The sequence below is a fragment of the Puma concolor genome, chromosome A2 (assembly GCF_028749965.1).
Source record: "Puma concolor isolate L17-30 chromosome A2, mPumCon1.1.hap2, whole genome shotgun sequence".
Lineage (NCBI taxonomy): Eukaryota > Metazoa > Chordata > Mammalia > Carnivora > Felidae > Puma > Puma concolor.
Genome location: NC_141668.1, coordinates 96691832 through 96714603, shown reverse-complemented (window position 1 = coordinate 96714603; position 22772 = coordinate 96691832). Strand labels below are relative to the sequence as shown.

Genomic DNA, 22772 nt, shown 5'->3' with positions numbered 1-22772 from the left:
AGCTAGAGAAAAAATGTTACTGGGAAAAATCGTAAGATAAAGTACGTTTATAGTCCCATCTGTATGTATCGAAAAAATTCTGCATGTATGTGAACCTGCACAGTTCAAACCTGTTTTGTTCAAGGGTCAACTGTAGCTTCATTTTCTACTAAGAATAAAAATTAAGGAAATTACAGATGTTATTTAGCAGATAATTAAAGTCAATAGCTTTCAGGAAGGCCAAAATGCCCATTAAAACTTTGAAAAAACTTAACCATAAAAATGACACAGGAGAACTCATGGACATATTTTTTTCCAAGTTCAAAGGCCCCGGCTGAAGCTTTTCATAGAGACTATTAACACAGCATAGCAGCTAAGGAACGCAAAATGTGTCGTTCTTTACGAGGGTATAGGCACCAATGCAAGGAATAACTTAAATGGAGTGTTCACAAGTTCCAAATTCATCGCCCTCACCAAGAAACAAGTGTCTCTTGAAAGGGAATAGACTATGGGCCGTTAAGGTCCATTTTGGTTTAAAAAACTAAGCACTATTAACAGTCTTCATTAAGAATAAAGTCTTTATTCCAAGCCTTGTGAGCTATTTTTAATTTTTCAAGAGAGGTGAACAGAAATCATTTAGCTGCAAAAAGGATATACAGGCCTACTACAATATCCTGCTTTCCTTTCACTGGGATCAAATCAGTACAATAATCAATGATACTCGTATCATCCTAAGCAGGGTTTGATTGGCAGTTGAATAGAACTTGATTAAATAAAAATTATGGAATTCATGAAATATTTACAGCTTGGGAGAGAAAAATTTCTCAAAGATAGGGGGTTCATGAGTAAAAAAAAAATGATACAGGAGAAATTTGATGGTAAAAAAAAACAAAACTGGGGAACTGTGATTTGTGATTCTAGGGGATTGAGATTCTCCTAAAACAGACCGAACATTGCTGTGTGCTGTGTTGGGCTAGCTGCTCTCAGGCCTGCTCTGGTTCGTAATTCTCACTATGGTGTAGGTATCGTTATGCACATTGTATATATATATGAGGACCTGAGGCTCCAAGAATCGGGGCTAGTTCAAGGCCACAGAGTTAGTGGAAGACTCTGGCCTCAAATTCAGGCCTTTTGACATTCAGTGATCATAATACAATCCTCTTAGGTTAGTTTAGAAAGTTTTCATCTCTGGCTACCATTGTTCTTTTTTTTTTTTTTTCCTTTGTCTTCCAAGATTTTATTAAAATTCAAGCTAGTTAACATACTCGTAATATTGGTTTCAGGAGTAGAATTTAGTGATTCATCATTTACATATAACACCCATTGCTCATCACAAGTGCCCTCCTTAATGCCCATCGCCCATTTAGCCCATCCCCCACCCAACTCCCCTCCAGCAATCCTCAGTTTGTTCTCTGTAGGTAAGAGTCTCTTTTGGAACCTGGATGGCTCATTCGGTTAAGCGACTTTTGGTTTCAGTTCAGGTCAGGATCTCATAGTGTGAGATCATCAGGCTTCTCTCCCTCTCTCTCCTTCTGTCTCTCTCTCAATAAATAAATAAACTTAAAAAAACAAGAGTCTCTTTACGGTTTGCCTCCCTTCTCTGTTTTTATCTTATTTTATTTTTCCTTCCTTTTTCCTATGTTCATCTGTTTTGTTTCTTAAATTCCACATGAGTGAAATCATGTGGTATTTTTCTTTCTTGAACTGACTTATTTCGCTCAGCAAAATACACTCTAGTTCCATCCACATCACTGCAAATGGCAAGATTCCATTCCTTGTGATGGCTGAGTAATATTCCGTTGTTCTCTTTTTATCTTAACAACACTGGGAATTTGTCCTCTTTTCCCTTTGGCCACTTCTTCCAAACTTGGATGGTATTGCTCCTTGGGTAATACGTTGACTAACTGAAAGATTGTTTATTGAGTTCCAGAAACCCAACAGGCATTAGAAATAAAAATCAAAAGAGATATATAATCTCTTATGATGTGTCCATGTAGGTTCATCAATTGCACCAAATGTACCACTCTAGTGGGGAGTGTTGATAGTGGGGGAGGGGGATATATGGAAACTTTCTGTACCTTCCTCCTAAAACTTCTCTCAAAAACATTTAATTGTTTTAAAAAAATAAGAGGGGCACTTGGGTGACTCAATCAAGTGTCCGACTCTTGATTTAGGCTCAGGTCATGAGCTCGCAGTTCGTGACATCAAGCCCCAGGTCCGACTCTGCACTGACAGTGTGGAGACTGCTTGGGATTCTCTCTCTCCCTCTCGCTCTGCCCCTCCCCCCATTCCTGCTCTCCCCCTCTCTAAAAATAAATAAATAAACTTAAAAAAATAAGAAATTAAGAAATGTGAAACTTATTTAAGAACTTTACTGTCTTGTCAAGGAGGACAACTGATGATAGTTGGGTGCGATGGATGCTTTGATGTCGCGGCATCAGAGGGGCTGTTTACAACAGACAAGTGAGGCAGGAAAGGCTCCTGGGGCTCGTGGTCATTTGGAAGGAATGGAAGCAGCCAGTAAGGCCAAGAAGCTTCATCATTTTAGTGAAAAGCAAAGAGCATATGGGAAGACACAGAGGATTAAAACACCAGGCCACGTTATAAGGAGTTGCAGGTGGTTCTTGGGTGACAAGGTAGGAGGCAATTACATGTATTAAGGCAAATAGTTCAATCTTTGTCCTCAAAGCTGTGGAGACTCCCTGAAAGACCTAGGCAGGGAAGCAGAAGGACCAAATTTGTCAGATTGAGACCAAGATGTCAGTTTTTATAAATTAACATTATATTCAGGCACCTTTGAAAATACAACTCCCTACCAACAGCCAAAAAACACTCTAGGTCCAACTCTCCAATATTCTAAACAAGCCAATTAAAAATAATTTGGGGAGCGCCTGGGTGGCTCAGTCGGTTAAGCATCCGACTTCAGCTCAGGTCATGATCTCACAGTTCATGGGTTCGAGCCCTGCGTCGGGCTCTGTGCTGACAGCTCAGAGCCTGGAGCCTGCTTCAGATTCTGTCTCTGGGTCTCTCTGCCCCTCCTCTGCTCTCTCTCTCTCTCTCTCTCTCTCTCTCTCTCAGAAATAAATAAACATTAAACAAATTTTAAAAAAATTAAAAAAATAATTTGAGCATCATGGGATCAAGCCCCATATTGGGCTCTGTACTGAGTGTGAAGCCTGCTTGGGATTTTCTCTCTCTCCTTCTGCCACTCTCCTGTGCCCTCTCTCTCTCTAAAATAAAAAAATTAATAAAATGATAAAATTAAATTTAAATTTAAAAATAAAATAAAATAATTTGATACCAAATTTTGGAAGTGATCAGATTAGATGAAGCTCTTTAATAAACCTTTGATTCAATTCACCAATATTTATTTAGCACTTCCGCTTAGAAGGCCCTGAACTCCAGCACTTAATTTCATTGTTTTTTGGGGTGCCAGGGTGGCTCAGTCGATTAAGCGTCCAACTTCAACTCAGGTCATGATCTCACGGTTCATGAGTTCCAGCCCCATGTCGGGCTCTGTGCTGACAGCTCAGAGCCTGGAGCCTGCCTGCTTTGGATTCTGTGTCTCCCTCTCTCTCTGTCCCTCCCCCACTCACGCTCTGTCCCTCCATCTCTCTCAAAGATAAACATTAAAAAAAATTTTTTTAATAAAAAAAATTTCACTGTTTTTTAATACAGTAAACTCTGAAAGTAAGTAAATATTCAATCACATATCAGAAACTTAAGAAAAATCAGATCATTCAAAACCAAAACCAATTACTATTTCACTAAAGGAATTGTCACAGCATTGTAAAAAAGGTAAGTTTATCTTACACTGTTAATTTTTATTTATATCATCTTAGTGTAACCAACTTTTTAGTAACGCCTTCACTAGGACTATATTGACAGACACTTGCTTAACATGTGCAGCATTTTTCAAAAATCAATTTAAAAGTTGTCATCAGTTTCTTTCCAAGTTACCTTATTTTTTTTTCTCCCTGTGAAATTCCACTTGATCAGATAGTTCTTCCTTTGAGTTCTCTTTTCTCTTCTCTTCACCTCATTCTATTTGTCCAAGACTCATCTGGGGCGGGGGGGGGGGGGGGGTGTGCCTGGGTGGCTCAGTCAGTTAAGCATCCAACTTCAGCTCAGGTCATGATCTCACAGGTTGCAAGTTCAAGCCCTGCGTTGGGCTCTGTGCAGAGAGCTCAGAGCCTGGAGCCTGCCTTGTGTTCTGTGTCTCTCTCTCTCTCTCTCTCTCTCTCTCTCTCTCTCTGCCCCTCCCCTGCTCATGCTCTCTCTCTCTTTCAAAAATATACAAACATTAAAAAAAAAAAAAAAAAAACAGACTCATCTCGGGTGGCACCACCTCCAGGAAGCCTTCCTGGACTTGCCCACGTTGAGGGAGTTACCCTTCTCTGGGCTGCGGGCACCCTGTGAGTGTGTTTACCAGTTGCCCTGAGCAAACACTACTTAAGCCACTGCTTTACCTGCTTATTTTCCTAACTAGATAATGAACTCCTCACAAGCCCAGATCTTTTGTTTCATCTCTGTAGCTGCAGGACAAGGGCACAGAGCCAGTGGCCAGTAACAGTGAAGAAAGGAAGGGAGAGAAATAAAGCGAATTATATTTCTATTTTCTCCATCATTTCTCTTCTCCTTCCTCCTCATTTCATGTCTTCCTCTTATTTTCCCCAACTACTAACACAACATCTTTAACCTTCTCCTCTTGGTTTCGATGCAGGTTATGATGTTCACTCTCTCCCTTGAGGTCCTCACGGTGGCAAAAGTGCTGATTCAGTGTGTCAGGGGCCCCGACTTAGGAGTTATTGCTCCTGGGAGCTGCAGAGAAGGGGTTTGTTTTAACGGGCCCTGGATTAGTCTCTATTATGTCTCTTCTGTTTTAGCTGGGGACTTTTAACATGCTTTCTCCTTGCACCGTTTTCAGTCTTAGCAGCTGGGTAAACAGACGTTCTGCAACACCCTGGATAAAACGGCAAACCCAAGGGAAAAGTCTCCCATCTTGAAATTTAAAAAAAGCAAAACTTGTTCAGGGCCAGCCTGGTGGGGGGCGGGGGTGGGGGGGTGGGAAATAGTAACACCTGAGAACACCTGAGACACACTGTGTGCTGTCTGTGGAAAACTCAGCGGATGACAAAAACATGCAGCTGCCTTCCTGAATGAGCCTGGCTGCTCAGAGAGAAGCATCACACGATTTTTAGCAGGAATAACAGAAAAGTGAGGTAAGCGACTGGCTTTCCTGGTAGGCTTTCAAAAGAGTCTATGAATTCCATAGGAGAACACAAAGAGGACTGTAGTTAACAATACTGTATATGTGAAGGTTGCTAGGAGAGATTTTAAAACCCAACACAAGAAAAAGAAATCTGTAAGTGTGAGGTGATGGGTGTCAACGAAACTTACTGGGATGCTCATTTTGCAATACATGCATATATCACATCATGATGGTGTATGCCTTAAACTAATACATGGTTATATGTCAGGCATGTCTCAATCAAACTGGAAAAAAATGTGTCTTCAGGTTGGATAGAAAATAGTAGTGGCTGAGAAGCAAACTGACTATATGATGAAAATAATCCCTTCATTTCACGAGTTTAAGAAACTACGTTGTTATAAAGTCTATCATAAATTTTAAACATGATTTGCTGGCCACCTCCCCCTACTATCTCTACTGTCTCCCTGGACCCACCCTGGACCCACATCCCTCCATTCTCTCTCTCTCTCTCTCTGGACCCACCTCCCCCCAACTCTTCCTTTTGATCACTGAGTTTGGGCTCACTGTCCTCTCTGGTACTCCCTAAACTCCCACCCATGCACCTGCTGCCTAAAGAGCTTCTTCCAGTTCTCTGCAGGTCCCTTCCCTCACCTCCTTCAGGACTCTGCTCAAATGTCCCTTAAGCAGAGAAGCTCTCCGTGACCAGCTTAAATGAAATAGCCTCACGACCAACTTTTGGCACTCCTCATTTTCCTTCCCTGCAATATTTTTCACCAATGTTCTTTGTTTCGTTTATTCTCTATCCCTAGTGATCAATAAATATTTATTGAGTAAATAAGCAAAGACAGGGTAACGTTCCGTGCACCACTTTAGGGGAGGCAATATGACATAGGGAAAAGATACAGCCTTTTGAATTCTAAACTAACTATTCACTATGTTTCTAACCTTGAGACTAATCTCCCTACACTTCAGAATATTCATCTGTAAAGTGGGAAATAATGCTTTCCTGATAATTAAAAGCATCTACTCAGTGCTGCTTTCTCCCCTTCCCTTCTCCCTGCCTCCTTTCTGTGGTTGGGAGCTAGCGTGTCTGTGATTCACAGGTTCTGCTGCGGAATGAAAAGAACAGCGTGTCAAGCACACCTCTGACAGAACCATTCCCAACAAGCTAATGCCGATTCTGTTTGTGTTTGTTAACTGGTAGGCTGGATACGAAGCACGGAAGGACACCTGCTTTTCTGCAAGTGTTGTCATCTGACTGGGACCCCAAAGAGGGACATTTGAGGATGGTTTCATGAAGCTGTGGAACTGACCTTGGAAGCACGACTATGTTTCAGAATCGTAGTGAGTCTGGGAAGCGTTCCAGACAGAGAACAAAAGACCCCACCGAATGGGAGTGTGGCCACAGCAGGGCCTTTATGTTGAGAAAAGGTGGAAAGAAAAAACCATGTCAGACTGTGGAAGACCATGATGTCAGACTAAAAAGACCAGCTTTCATCCTATAATAGAGAGCCACTAAACATTTTTAAATTTTCATAGAGAACATAGAATCGGCTAATGAAAATGATACACTTTTAAACTTTCACAGAGACCCCCTGAAAGCCAGGCACTGAACAGTACCGGTGAATCCAGTGACATTTGTTCAGAAAAACAAATGACAAGGTCATAAATGGGAATGAATCATATCCTAATCTTCCCCGCTCATCACTGTTTGATCCATCACGCAGAAGAGACTTGAGCTGGCGGAGACTGAAGACTGCTTCCCACAAGAGAGCACCAAAAAACATCAACACACTCACACAACAGAGCCTCCAAACAGTGCAGGCTCTCTGTGGTCTGTGCTTTAACAGCAGGACCTGTGATAATGTGACCTCCCCTATTGAATTTCCTCTCTGAAGACAACCCCCCAGTCTCTTCCTTGTGATTGGATTCCTTAACTCCTTGTTAAGCCCTGAATAAAGACATAAGAACCTTATGGGTTTCCACAATGAGGAAACTTCCACTTCTGCGTGCCTAAGAGTAGAAAGAAGAAGGCGACAAATTATGTAATTCACAATGAAGAGAGAAAATAGAAATTAATCTATTACAGATGCTACTAAAAGTCTTTCTACAGCAGAATTCTGTCACAGAATTGAGCAAGGAAGAAAAATCTTAGGACATGGGAAACCAGTAATGTAACTTTGTGGCCCTTGATGTTATAAAAGGGGCCAGCAGCTGAGTACGAAGATGACACTTTTATCTGCCTCAGTTTTGTATTTTTCTTGGGTCCACTTCTCACAGCATGGATACGATCTATTTAGACTCTCAAAGAGCTTTTGATAAGGTTCTCACAAATGCCTATTATTGAAAGTGGGTAACCGTGGTGTGAAAGGAAAAAGTCCTATCAATGAATTAAATGAGAGGCAAAGAGCAGAAATAAATGGCTAATTCTCATGTGAAGAAAGGTTAATGACTGAGGGCTCTCAGGCTCTGTGGTAGAATCAGACTGATATTTAACAAATGACCGGGATAGGGGAGGCTGATTCTGGCTCCTGCATTCTCTGCACATCAGTCCCACACAAAGCCCCCCGCTGAGTGACCGCATGGGGCACAAGGCGAAACAGGCATTGCGGAGAAGTGTCTGCGATCCAGGAAAGGGCAAATAGGTAATGAATTGTTGCTGATTCACACAGAGATCCCCAAATACCAAGGGGACAGAAATAAAAATTACAGTAGCAGAATCTTATTGTCTAAGAACTTTGGTACATACTACACAGAAAAACAAGGGCCCTTTCAAAAGACAAGATATGATATTTGAACAAAAGTACTTAATTCATGGTCATGATGACAGCAAATGTTCCGTACTGAAGAATCGCTTCTGTGGTCATTTAGATCCACAAGAACCCTGTGCCTATTCTGTAGATGGAGTTTAGACATAAACAAAAGCAAAACTGGTAGGAAATATGCAGGATTGGTACCCTTTTCTGAGGGATACCTGAAGGACTGATACAGGTTTTAATGAAAGCAAAACCTGACATGAATGTTATAATTTGGAAATCAAATGCTCTAATTGACTAGCATTAATCCTTTATGACCCATAACTCAATCTGGCATTTTCCAGACGTCATCATGATAAACTGCACAGGAGAACAGAAAAGCCAACAAACTTTTGACTTCACCGTTCTTTGCCTCAGTTTCCTTATCTGTAAAATAGGAATAGAATTTACCTCACAGAATGATTGTAAGGGTTAAAAGGGGTCAGATATGTAGACTGTTTAAACAGTAAAAGGTAAAAAAAATGTTAAATCATTATTACTACTAGTAATCATTATTACTAGTAGTATTGTTGTTATTAGAATTCATAATAGACTAATCCCAAACACTCACATGCTACAGAAGAGCAACCTAATTCAAGTCATTTGACTTTCTTATTTATATCATTGTTATGACTCAGTACTTAATAAGACATGTAAAATGTTTTCAAATAAAAAACATGGCTTTGAAATATCTTTCCACTAACCAGCTTTGTGAAATGTTAAAGAAATACAAGTTAATTTAAATAAGGCAAAAAAGAACACCAAAAAACAAACAAACAAAAAAACCCAGGTAAATGCTAATGACATTAATTCTTAAGTGTACACACAGTAGATCCAAGCTTACCGTGCAGATAGTATTTTGATAAGCTCTTTTCTATTCTGTACCCGAAGGTGGTTAGTTTTATACTTGGAGTCATCAATCAGTTCAGGCAAATTCAAGATCTAAAAGGGAAAAATAATGTTTTTTAACATTTATTTATTTACTTACTTTTGAAAGAGCAAGAGGGAGGTGGAGGGATAGAGAAAGAGAAGGAGAGAGAGAATCCCAAGCAGTGTCTGTGCTGTCAGCACAGAGCCTGACTCAGGGTTTGAACTCATGAACCCTGAGGTCATGACCTGAGAGGAAATCAAGAGTCTGATGCTTAAGCCACTGAGCCACCCAGGCGCCCCCAGGAAAAATAATCTTAATGTATAATTCACGATTTGGGGGGTACCTGCCTGTGAGTGCAAGTGTTCAGCGACTACCACACCCTTCCCAACACCATCCTTTGCTGACCTTTATGCTTCCAGACAAAAGCATATAGAACAGCAAAGGAATATAGAGGGAAGGATCATGCAATCAAGATGGGTAATGTTGAGGGGCCTGGGTGGCTCAGTCAGTTGAGCATCTGACTTTGGCTCAGGTTATATTCTCACGGTCAGTGAGTTCAAACCCCATGTCGGACTGTGCTGACAGCTCGGAGCCTGGATGCTGCTACGGATTCTGTGTCTCCCTCTCTCTCTGCCCCTCCCCCACTCACTCTCTGTCTCTCTGTCTCTGAAAAATGAATAAACGGTACAAAAAATTTTTTTAATATGGGTAATGTTGTGACTGAGTTTGTCATTTATGAGAAGTTTTTGCTACATTTGTGTAGGTACCTACAAACAGGAGCATAGAAAGAGTTATCAGATCCCCATCATAAGCTTGTCTGGAGAGAGTAAGTAGAGAGATACAAAACTGGATAAAACGGACCTAATTCTGAGAACCAATATCATAAGTACTTGTCTGCACTTTCACAAAGCCCACGATCAACATATATCTTGTAGGTACATTCACTTATTTGTTCCACATGTAAATAAAATAATATTATCTGTCCCAGAAGTCCAATCCAGGATGTTGTACAAGGTGCTAAAATAGAGGAAAAGCATATACATTTGCCCCAAATGCTCACCATTAAAATAATGTCAAATTAAAAGATATTCTTCCTATAGAAGTGTCACTATTTTTCTTTAATATGTCTCCCTGAAGGAATAACAAATAGAAATGCTTTTATACACTTCCTCTTTTGCTCCTCCTCAATAAAGGGAAATCTATCTTGCAAGTCCCTTTGGACATCTTGCAATTTTAACAAGACCGTAATGAAAGTACCAAGTGGATTTGGAATGGAAAAGAAGTTTTATAAAGAATGTGTGGAGGCAGTGTTTGGCAGTTGTGTTGGAAAGTCAGAAGGAGCATTTATGGGTTCTGGGCAGGCCATGTGGCCCACAGAAAGCTTCACTACCTCTAGTAATGTATTTGCTTTAAATATAAACATTTAATGGTTTCATTTGTTTCCCACAGTTTAAATAAAATCAATCCATTAATCATCTCACAAAGGACAGAGAAGTGAAGAAGGTTCCCTGGAGTAAAGAGAGCATCTCCACGGTGTCATTTCTCTTTTGCATGGTTCACTTATTCATTTCCTTTAGGAATAATAAAGACAGCGTTACTCTCCCAGAGTTTAAAAAGCGACACCACATAGAGCGTCCTTTCTCAAACCCTCCCTGTCACCACACCTGATCCCAGAATGGCCTCCAGCCTTGTCCAGGAATGGAAACCTCTTCCCTCCCCAAGAATGAATAAGTCATTTCAAGGAAAAGCAAGTGCCTTCACCAAATCACAGGTTAAATCTGTAAATCTAGCCTCACCCAGAAATAGTATAAGCTACATTAAAAAAATAAAATAAAAAACACTCAGTGGGGCGCCTGGGTGGCTCAGTCAGTTGAGCATCTGACTTTGGCTCAAGTCATGGTCTCAAAGTTTGTGGGTTAGAGCCCCACATTGGACTCTGTACTGACAGCTCAGAGCCTGGAGCCTGCTTTGGATTCTGTGTCTCCCTCTCTCTTTGTCCCTCCCCCCTCATGCTCTGTCTCTCTCTGTCTCTCAAAAACTGAATAAATGTTTAAAAAAAAAAACAAAAAAAACACTCAGTGATTTTACTCAATGGGAACCAGGATATCCTCATATGTCCTTCTCTAAACTTGACATATTAGACCTCTTTTCTATTTGAAAGTTGATACGAAACAGTGGGTCACAATAATTATCGTTCTGTGTTCAGCCACGCTGCCATTCAAAATGTTCCTAGAGAGACCGCTTCATTCCGGGTGCTGTGATCGCAACCATTGCTTACGTGCTCGAAGCAGTGTTGCCTGGGACGGAATGAAGTCATGTCAGTGAAAGTGCCTGACATCTTGAGCACTAAATCCATGGGAAGCATTCCAACGAGGTGCATTTTCCCCCAAAAGAAATAATGAAGTATGGGTTTGTTCAAAAGAGAAGGATGGGAAAGAGGAAGGCGGGGAGACAGGGAGGGAGAATGTCTTTAATTAACCTTCATTTTCTGAGAATATTTCTACCGGATATAGAGTTCAGGGAGGACACCTCTGTGCCACTTCTCTCTGGGCTCCCAGGTTCTTACGAAAAATCTGCAGTCAATTGTGTCCGTGTCCCCCACAGGTAATATATCGTTTTTCTCCGGGTGCTTTCAAAACATCTGCCTTGGTCTTTCCTTTTCAGCGGGTAGTCTTGGGTGTGTTTGTGCATGGATTTATTGGGGTTGATCCTATTTGGGGTTCGCTGAAATTATTAAATCTGTAGGTTTTTGTCTTTTGCCAAATTTGGGAAGTTTTCAGCAATTACATCTTCAAATATTTTTTCAGCATAGACTTTTGGGGAGGTGACTCTTTTTTTCTTTCTCTGTGGTTCAGACTGAATGATTTCTACTTATCTATCTTCGAGTTCCATGACTAGTTTCCTCTGTCATCCCCATTGTGTTATTGGGCTCACCCAGTGAGGAGATGCTTTTTTTTTTTTTTTATTTGGTGGCTGTATTTTTCCATCCTAGAATTTCTAGTTGGTTCTTCTTCATATCTTCTATTTCTTTGCGGGACATTTCTATTTTTCCATTTATTTCCACAAAGTCTGTGATGCCTATCGGAGCATTTTTATAATAGCTGTTTTAAAGCCTTTGTAAATTAATTCCAACATCTGTGTCATCTTGGCATTGGCATTTATTGACTGTCTTTTCTCATGCAAGCTCTGGCTCTGCATATGCTGAGTAATTTTGGATTGTATCCTGGACGTTTTAAATATTATATTATGAGCCTCTGGGTCTTGTTTAAATCCTACAGAAAAATCTTGTTGTTATTGTGTTTAGCAAGCAGTTGACCTGGTGAGGTCCTGGCTGTGAGTCCCACAACCCACCTTTGGTGTGCTTTGGTTCTAGAGGTAGTGGAGTTCTGAGCGCATGCAGTGCTATTCAAATCTGTCCCACATGTGCCCTACTTAATGGTCATGCTGCCACCTGGGCAGTCATCTGTTCCGTAACTCAGTCCTCAACTCCTCTGGGGTGCTGGTTAGCACCAGATCAGTGTATGTGCAGCTCAGAGGTGAGTGCGGGGTTCACCAACAACTTCAAGGATTGCTTTCCACAGCTCCTGCCTCTCTGCAGTCTCTTTCCAGTTCCCTGGGGCTCCCCCTTAGGTAGCCTACTCCCCAGCAGACTTGCAGGGTGGAGGCCAAGCAGTGGGGGGAGAGAAAAAGGCTACAGGGATTCACCCCTCTTTCTGGGGGATCACTGCTCAGAGATAAAGAGGAAAGTTCTCCTTCCTCAGAGTTTTAGTTCCTGTTCATCTGCTGATGCCATTACAGGGGTTGTTTGTGGGGTGGGGCATGAGAAAATGGAGAGGGAGAAAAGACGGAGGATTTCCACACTCTCTCTGCTATTAGAGCTCACTTTTGTGGTCCTCACTCTAGGAAGAAAGGGCATCTCGTAGGGCTCAGCTCTGTTTCCTAGTGCTTACTTCCATGTTTCAGGCTCCACTGTATAAGGAAGTCATTGCACAGAAACTTACTGCTGCCTTAGAGATACTTTAAATTCTGGTGTTCTTCCCCAATTCTCCTCCTACTACTTACTTCTCAGAGCCCTCTTACGCCCTCTCATAGATGGCTCCGTGCATTCTATCCAGGTTTTATCGCTGCGTTCAACGGAAGAGATAGGGAGAAGTGTGCTTACTTTATCTTAACCAGAACCAGATTCTCCAAACCCAATTTTTTAAGATTTATTTATTTTGAGAGACAGAGAGAGAGAGAAAGAGAGACACAGAGAGAGAGAGACAGCAAGTGGGGGGGGGGGGACAGAGAGAAAGGGAGAGAGAGAATCCCAAGCAGGCTTCGTGCTGTCCATACAGAGCCCTACAGGAGGCTCAATCTCACAAAGAGATCATGACCTGAGCTGAGTCAAGAGTTGGTTGCTTAACCGACTGAGTCACCCAGATTCCCCCCACAAATGTAATTTTTATAGAGACCATTTATTAAGTGCATACTGTGAGTTAGGACTAGACAGACTATTTTACTTATCCAATCTAACTCTTGCAAAATCCCAAAAGTTATATATTAGCATAGTCATGTATTATAATCTTCATTTTGCCATGAGAACACAGATGCTTAACAAAGATTAAGCATCTTGCCAGAGGTCACCTGACTATCTCCAAGACTCACAGTATGCCTTAGAACTATGCTATAACGTCCTCAAACCACCTGCTCCAAAATCAGCTACAACGCTTACTGAAATTGAAGTTTCCCATACCCCACCTCAGACACACTAAGTCAAAATCTTTGGGTATGAAGCTCAAGGAGATTTCCTATGCATGCTAGAGTTGAGAACCAATGCATATTGCCTCCAATAAAAGAAACTTTCAGTCTAAATGACTTTTGAAAGGATGTCAATGTACTTCAAATAGGAATACCCATTAGTGTTGGCATCAATCAGCTTAAAATAGCTTACATATGCTCATGTTGCCTACTCTTCTGTATCACGTTAAGAGACATAAAATGGGATTTGTTCTAAGCCAAGGTTCGGTTTATATGCAGGAAGATTTTCTGAACCCCAAGCCTTGAACCCAATTGCTCTTGTTCTCACCCTAATTCCTGACAATAAGAGCTCCTTAATAGGACCCCCTGCCCCAGAAGTATTAGTCAGCCAGTAGATCTGTTTCAATTTTGGAAAGAGATTAGGCCCAAGTAAATTCTACTCATTCATCACAGACAATACTGCTGTATTTCTCCCTAGGAGGTAGAGCCTCCCTATCTTTCTTTCTTTCTTTTTTTTTTTTTTTTTGATGTTTGTTTATTTTTTGAGAGAGAGAGAGAGAGACAGAGCATGAGTGAGGAAGGGGCAGAGAGGGAGACACAGAAGCCATAGCAGACTCTAGGCTCTGAGCTGTCAGCACAGAGCCTGATGTGGGGGGCTCAAACTCACTGACTGCAAGATCATGACTTGAGCTGAAGTCTGACATTCAACCGACTGAGCTACCCAGGCACCTGAGCCACCCTATCTTTTATGATGGTCTTAATTGGCAAAAGAGCAATTGATGGGCATCATGTGAAAACCTGGGAACTTCGTCTTCCGTAAGGTCAATTTGAATCACAAGCCCCTTCGCAACAGATAAATCTGAACCAAAAATACTTATAAGAAACCCACTATACATGGCATAAGGGAACAGAGCATTTTTCTCAGATTAAAAGGTTTTATAGGGCAAGTTTACATGTAAGGATATAATTATGAAGGTTAAAAAAAATCAATCAGATTGCAATGTTTGGTCAAGATGCCTAGTAAGTGATGTAAATAGCATTAAAATCCTGGACACATAAAAATTTTCTTCTGAGTGTTTCAAAGAATTTGATAGACATTGTCTTACGGGCTCATAACAGGGATTATCATTCCTAACTCACATATGGAAAAACAAGGTCAAGTGTACCACTCTCAAAGGCCCTCTGATGGTCTCCTTTTAAACAAACGTATCCTAACACACCAGCACAGTAAGTCATATTTTAGTACTCAGACTTATGGCAAATATTCTGCTTTGAAATAAAAATCTTTTCCAAAAAAAAATGTTCTTATGGATATTTATGAGGAAGTTCAAAAGTTTCAAACTGATCAGCAGTAATGAATCAAAAATAAAAAGAGCTCAGTACAGTTATTTTCAACAGTGAAGAATATGTCAACCAGTAATTTCTACCCCCCCCCCACCCCGCCCCCCTTTCTGGAGAGAGAAAACTCCAAAACATATGGCCCAGGAAGAAAATCTGTACTCATTTATAGCAATGAACTGGCTTTTACATCTCTGTGGCTAGAGTACGCAAATGACTTCACAGGCAACGGCTTCCGTATGTTTCATATTTTTAACGTTGACCGTTCATAATAAAGATTCTTTGATCCTGGATCAAATGTTTGAATCAATTTTCTCTACACTTACTCAGAGTCACCGTTATGAAAGCTCCCTCTTCCCCACCTCAGATGTTCCAGCCCTCACTGCCATAGGAACCAGCTCCATTTGTCACCTTCTCCCTGGTACATCCCACCCCTTTGCTGTGGTTTTGAGCTGCGCTCCCTACCCTCTCCTGTAAAAGAGGCACCACAATAAAGAATTTTTGTGCATAGCAGGTTAACTGCAATACAGAAGGTTCTAGCAGGCTAACTGCAATAAAGAAGGCTCCTCTAAGGAATATTTGGGCATCTTTAATAACGCCGGAAGTTCACAGTGGTACGTATGAGGAGCGCAAAAAAATTAAAACGTCCTCAACAGGTGAGGCCTTTCCCCTACAGGAAAGAAAAATTAAAAAAAAAAACTTAAATACATATTTTTAAAGCTAGATCATACTTCTGGGACTAGAACTGGAAAAAGTGAACGGGAACCTAAAGACTTAAATAAAAGCAAATATAAAAAACCCTAAAATCTAGGTAAGTAGTAAAGACATCAAATAAAAAAAGTGTCTAAGTGATGCCAAAAATGTAAAATCTTCAATATAAAATTATCTCAAACTATTCCAAGGCCTTTTTTTAAACCCAATGAGTAGCAACATCTTTAATATAACCTTAATTGCTAACACCTTAAAACATGAATTTTGCAGAAAGGTATTCTGCAAAATTAAAAGCTAATGTGAAAAGTTGTTTTTAGTTTTCTAGTGGTTAATACAATAAATTTGGTATTATACTGTATTTGGGCCTAATTAGATCTCATGTTATTACAAAAACAAAAGAAAAAAAAGAAAAAAAGAAAAAGAAAAAAGAAAGGAAAGAGAAAAGAAAAATATCCTGGCAATAAAATTCCCTTTAAAATGCATTTTTTTGGGGGCACCTGGGTGGCTCAGTCAGTTAAGCATCTGACATAGGTTCAGGTCATGATCTCATGGTTTGGTTTATGGATTCAAGCCCCACATGGGGCTCTGTGCTGACAGCTCAGAGCCTGGAGCCTGCTTCAGATTCCGTGTCTCTCTCTCTCTCTCTCTCTCTCTCTCTCTCTCTCTGTCCCTCCCCCTCACATTCTGTGTCTCTTTCTCTCAAAAATAAATAAACATTTTTAAAAAAATTTTAGTGCATTTTTTTCTTTCCTTTTTTTTTCATTGGACTGGTAGTCAGGTCCTGTTTGAGGATAATTTAGGTTCCTATGTACTATGATTCATTTCAAAATACAGCCAGATAACCTGAAAAAAACATATAGTTAGAATGCTAATTCAGACCATGTCCCGAGCACTTGTACATATCAAGATGGCACATTGTTAGGTGTGAAGGCAAGGGGTCTGGAGTTGGCTGTAGACTTAACAACATTGTTCTAGGCAAAACTGAACTTTCCTGGCTGTATACAAAACGAGTTGTTGCACAGGTCATCCGCCCACCCCAGTGATTCAAGATTACCTTGCACACAGTAGCAAACTGTTGGTTACTTCCTGCTCCAACTACAAGATATCCATCCTTGGTTTTAAAAGCCTAAAAGAAATCAATAAATACATAAGTACATACATACATACATACATACAAATACATAGATACATGAATATATAACTTTATATATTGAAAATACCATAAAAGTTAGCTTTAATTTCTAAAACTTCTATATAGAAAGCATGTTCTAAAGTACATTACTAATTAAATAAATATTAATTAGTAGATTTTGTTCTTATATTTGCATAGTTGGTTTCTTTTGTTTTGTTTTGTTTTGTTTTTGTTAATTTGGGATTTTCAAAGCACTTCCTGGCTCTTCCACTAACTGTTGTAACACGGCTTGGAAAAATAAAGAAAATACTAAATTAAACTAAAACAGTTTTATTATAATGCATAACATGAAATTCTGTATTCATTATAGTATGGATTAATGTTGGGCTTTTCCAAAGTTTTATATTTTGTTTGTTTCCATTTTTCCTTGGAGGGAAAAGAGCAAGAGGATGCAATGTTTTCTACAAACTGAAAGAAAAATAAATGAATGGGAGGGAGGGAGAGAGGGAGGGAGGGAGGGAGGGAGGAAGGAAGGAAGGAAGGAAGGAAGGAAGGAAGGAAGGAAGGAAGGAAGGAAGGAAGGAAGGAAGGAAACAGGGAGGGAGGAGGGAGGAAGGGAGGGTGGAAGGGAGGATGCATACACTGATACATTTTATCTTTGAAGATCTCATATGTAAACTTTTGGACAATTTACTTTTCATTAAGTGAAAATTGACACATGTGGATCTCTGAACCTCATGTGGTTTTTATGTACTTGAAAACGTTTGTTGCTTCTAGGAGACACATTCATTTGAGCAGCAACAAGAATATAAGAAATTGATACACTCACCTCCCAGAGCATCTGGAGAACTCTCTTCTCCACATTTGATCACAGTGATGGTTGGAGGAACCAAATTTTACCCACAGAAGGCCTCATTCCCACTTTCTTAAATGAGTTCCTTTAGTTTCCTTCTTTTCTATATAAACATTACTCTGTATTTTCACCTACTCTTTCTTTACTTACTCCTGCCTCTGAGAAAGATGACTTCAATCTTCCTTGCCAGGGCTTGCTCCTATACTAAAAACCCTGGTCCCTGGGGCGCCTGGGTGGTGCAGTCGGTTAAGCGTCCGACTTCAGCCAGGTCACGATCTCGCGGTCCGTGAGTTCGAGCCCCGCGTCGGGCTCTGGGCTGATGGCTCGGAGCCTGGAGCCTGTTTCCGATTCTGTGTCTCCCTCTCTCTCTGCCCCTCCCCCATTCATGCTCTGTCTCTCTCTGTCCCAAAAATAAATAAACGTTGAAAAAAAAAATTTAAAAAAAAAAAATAAAAACCCTGGTCCCACCCTCACTCATATCCCTCAGAACCTTGCTCAATCATCCTTAATCTCTTCATTCCGACTAGATCCTTTTCTTTCTGCCTACATATAGGCTCACGTCTACACTAAAAATATTAACAGCAACAAAACAAAATTTCTATCAATCCTGTTATCCTTCTCAGGCTATCTTGAAATTTTCTTCCTTCCCTCCATCTCTGAATGATATAAAATTCCACCTGCCTACACTTCTTCATCAACGCCACATGCCAATGCCCTTTGTCATCAGGATTTTTATCCGATCTTTACACTGAAACTATTCTTTCTTGACCCCTCTGTATTATTTGGTACTGTTAACCATCCCTTCCTCCAGGAACCTGTCTTATCACTAGGCTCCATTTCGGTTCATCTCCAATCTCTCTGACCTGTATTCCGCATTCCCCTTTCTCAGAATTATCTTCTTCTTAGCCTTCAGGATCTGTATGTGTCTTTCACTTCACTTGCTTCCTATAATAGCCATTAGCCGCATGTGGCTATTAAATTTAAATAAACTAAAATTAAATTAGCCAGTCACAAAAGACCACATATTTTGATAGCATTTATATGATATGTCCAAAATAGGGAAATCCATAGAGACAGAAAGATTGGCGGCCACCCAGGGCTGAGAAGATGGGGAGAATTTGGGGGTGTGACCACTACCACTAATGAGTTCTGGGTTTCCTGATGGGGTGATGAAAATGTTCCAAGATTGTTGTAATGTACACTTTACATGAGTGAATTATGATAGATCAATTATATCTCAGTAGAGATGTTATTAAGAAAAATGTAAGTAACAGCTCAGTTCCACAGACCCACTAGCCACAATGTCAAACATTCAAAAGCCATGGCTGTCATATCAGCGTAGATAAAGAGCATTTCCAGCATCATTGAAAGTCCCGTTGTCTGGTGCTGGGAAACCGAAGCTGGAAGATGGTATGTTTTCTTTTTATTCTTCCTACTAGACCTAACATGATATCTGAAGAATGTTAGGCAATTAATAAATGGCCGTAAAGTGTAATAAATCTCTCAGATAACTGCTTCCATATAATAGACTCATGGCTAAAATGAATCTCAGGCAAAACATTATTAATGGGGTTTATTCTATTTACATTTTTGCTTGATTTGGTAATGAATGCTACTAAAAAGATATCACATGAACTATTTTAAAAGTTTATCTTCCCTGTTCACAGGGCAAAAGCAAAGTTTGTGTTATAAACAATGCATTGGTGTTTCTCAAACTATGGAAAGGGAATTTGCAATGGAGGTATGAGTGAGGAGCAAAGGATTTTGAACAGAGATGCCCCAATAAACCATTGATAACTATGAAAGTACACAGACTGTCAGCTTGTTTTTTTGTTTGTTTGTTTTCTGGAGAAAATCTGAGTTGGGAAGTGAATAAGCAATATGAAGTAACAATGTATGCTACCAGGTATAATGTGAAAAAAGATTTTCAAAATTTTAGAGGTGCCTGGGTAGCTCAGTTGGTTAAGTATCCGACTCTTGATTTTGGCTCAGATCATGATCTCACAGTTTGTGAGTTTGAGCCCCACGTCAGGCTCCACACTGAGAGTACAGAGCCTGCTTGGGATTCTCTCTCTCCCTGCCCCTCCTCTGCTCAGCCTCTGTCTTTTCTGTCTCCCTCTCAAAATAAATAAATAAATAAACTTTAAAATTTTAGATTAGTGACATAAAACTCAGCAAGTTTACATTTTTGAAGATCCTCATTCCCTTTTAATTAATGAAGAAGTGTGTCTTCCTTAAGCCTTAGCTATGCCATGAAATATGTCTTTATCAATATAAAACTTTCAAAACTTTAAGCAGAGATAACCAGTTAATGATCACAGGAAAATGAAGACTGCATAGTGGCTGAGCACCAAACACAATTAAAGATCATTAAATAGATTTATAAGGATAAAGGTAAGATTGAGTTCTTTAAATGCTTATTTGTTCCCTGTTATTGTTCCTACAGTGTTTATTTAATAAATATATTTTAAGTAAAAACTTAAAAACAAAGTATTGGCTGAAGAGTAAATAATTATGTCCCAGAGTCGCATGTTGAAATCCTAACCCCAATATGATGGTATTAGGAGTATGAAAATTAATAGAGGGAAACGTCACTAAAGTGGAGTCAGGAGACTAAAAGGAAAAGCTGTATCACTTGTAATTGACAAGCGTCAATTACAAGAATAGCTGTCCATTACAGACCCCAACACAAGAGTCATCAACAGGAAAGGAAGGCCTCACAGGAAACATGTACGATTGACCCTTGAACAATGGCAACCCACACATGCATACATACAGCTGAAAATCCACGTGTAACTTTTTTTTTTTTTAATTTTTTTTTCAACGTTTATTTATTTTTGGGACAGAGAGAGACAGAGCATGAACGGGGGAGGGGCAGAGAGAGAAAGGGAGACGCAGAGAGAGAAAGGGAGACACAGAGTCGGAAACAGGCTCCAGGCTCTGAGCCATCAGCCCAGAGCCTGACGCGGGGCTCGAACACACGGACCGCGAGATCGTGACCTGGCTGAAGTCGGACGCTTAACCGACTGCGCCACCCAGGCGCCCCAATCCACGTGTAACTTTTGACGCCCCAAAACTTAACTACTGATAGCCTACTGTTGACCATGAGGCTTAGCAATAACATGAATAGTCAATTAGCACATTTTGTATCTTATGTGTATTATACACTGGATTCTTACAATGAAGTAAATCAGAGAAAAGAAAATGTTATTAAGAGAGTCATAAGGTGGGGCGCCTGGGTGGCGCAGTCGGTTAAGCGTCCGACTTCAGCCAGGTCATGATCTCGCGGTCTGTGAGTTCGAGCCCCGCGTCAGGCTCTGGGCTGATGGCTCAGAGCCTGGAGCCTGTTTCCGATTCTGTGTCTCCCTCTCTCTCTGACCCTCCCCCGTTCATGCTCTGTCTCTCTCTGTCCCAAAAATAAATAAACGTTGAAAAAAAAAATTTTTTAAAAAAAAAGAGAGTCATAAGGAAGTACGATACATTTACAGTACTGTACTGTACTTATTGAAAAATTTCCAAGTGTACATGGACTTGTGCCATTCACACCCATGTGGTTCAAAAGTGGCTTGTCCACTGAATCCTCCACAAGAGATCAACTGCCCCTGCAACTCAGCCAATGAGAGACCATCATCACTCGGAACTCTTGCTTTTCTCCAATAGACTTTCATTCAAAACAAATTCTCCCAACTTCCCCCTTCATCTCCATAAAATGACATTCCTCTCCTTTTTTTTTTTTTTTTTTGGACTTGCCTATGGTTTTGTTGTAGCTTTCATGTCCTAAGTTGTAGTTCTCTGTCATTCCCAAATAGGCCATTTTTGCTGATTGCTGATAAAATAACTGACAGTTTTGTTTTTAAGATTAACAGGAACAAGAACATAGCCATCTGTGAATCAGGAAGTAGGTCCCCACCAGGAACTAAATCTGCCAGTGCCCAGATCTTGGACTTCCCCACCTTGAGAACTGTGAGAAATAAATGTCTGTTGCTTAGCCACACAGACTATCGTGTTCTGTTATAGCAGCACAAGTGGGTTAAGAAACTGATACTGAGGAGTGGGATGCCACTGTAACAAATACCTAAAAGTGCACAAGCAGTTTAGAGCCAGGCAATGGGTAGAGAGACTGGAAGAGATCTGGGGTTTATGCTAGAAAAAGCCTACATTGCTATGAACTGACTGCTCAGGGCAATTCCATTGAGAGCTCAGAAAGAAAAGGGGAGAGAACATCTTTAGAACATCTCAATCTTCTTAGAGAATACTTAAGGAACGCTGAACAGAATGTTTAGAAATATGGGCAGGAAAGGCCATTTTGATGAGGTCTCAGGTGGAAATAAGGAACTCCTATTTGGAAACTGGAGGCAAGGCAATCCTTGTTACAAAGCGTCAAAGAACTGGGCTGGACTGGGCTCCTGCTCCAGTTTTTTGTGGAAGGTAGAGCTTGCAAGTGATGAAATTAGGTATTCAGCTGGAGACATTTCTAATGTTTATTTGTTTATTTAAAAAAATTTTTTAACCTTTATTTGTTTATTGAGAGACAAAGAGAGACAGAGTGTGAGCAAGGGAGGGGCAGGGGGAGAGGGAGCCACAGATGCCGAAGCAGGCTCCAGGCTCTGAGCTGTCAGTTCAGAGCCCAACGCGGGGTTTGAACTCATTGAACCACAAGATCATGACCTGACCTGAAGTTGGATGCTTAACCGACTGAACCACCCAGGTGCCCCTGTTTGTTTGTTTGTTTGTTTATTTATTTATTTATTTATTTATTTATTTTTGAGAGAGAGAGAGAGAGAGACAGAGAGAGAACGAGCAGGGAAGGGGCAGAGAAAAAGGGAGACACAGAATCTGAAGCAGGCTCCAGGCTCTGAGCTGTCAGCACAGAGCCCGATGTGGGGTTTGAACTCGTGAACCGTGAGATCATGACCTGAGCGGAAGTCAGATGCTTAACCAACTGGGCCACCCAAGTTGAAGTATCTTCCCAAGCTGAAGATATTTCTAAACAAAATGTTGAAGGTGCAACAATAGTACAATGTGAAAAAAGAGAAATTACTTACAGAATCGTTCAGGAAAAAAGGAAACAGAAATTGAAAATTTGGAAAATTCTCAGCCCATCCATATTGTAAGAAATGAGAACGTATGGTCAGAAGAAA

The 22772-nt window shown here is 40.5% G+C and overlaps 1 protein-coding gene across 5 annotated transcripts in view; it reads right to left on the bottom strand.

Annotated features, from left to right (window-relative positions):
- SUGCT (succinyl-CoA:glutarate-CoA transferase) overlaps positions 1-22772 on the bottom strand; it is a 781793-nt gene that overhangs the window by 417962 nt on the left and 341059 nt on the right. For all 5 annotated transcript variants that reach the window (XM_086697015.1, XM_086697014.1, XM_025929553.2 and 2 more), the window contains 2 exons: positions 16701-16772; positions 8831-8928 (listed from right to left, as the gene is read on the bottom strand). In XM_086697015.1, the coding sequence (XP_086553141.1) occupies positions 8831-8928; positions 16701-16772 (170 nt within the window). The remainder of the gene's footprint in view (positions 1-8830; positions 8929-16700; positions 16773-22772) is intronic.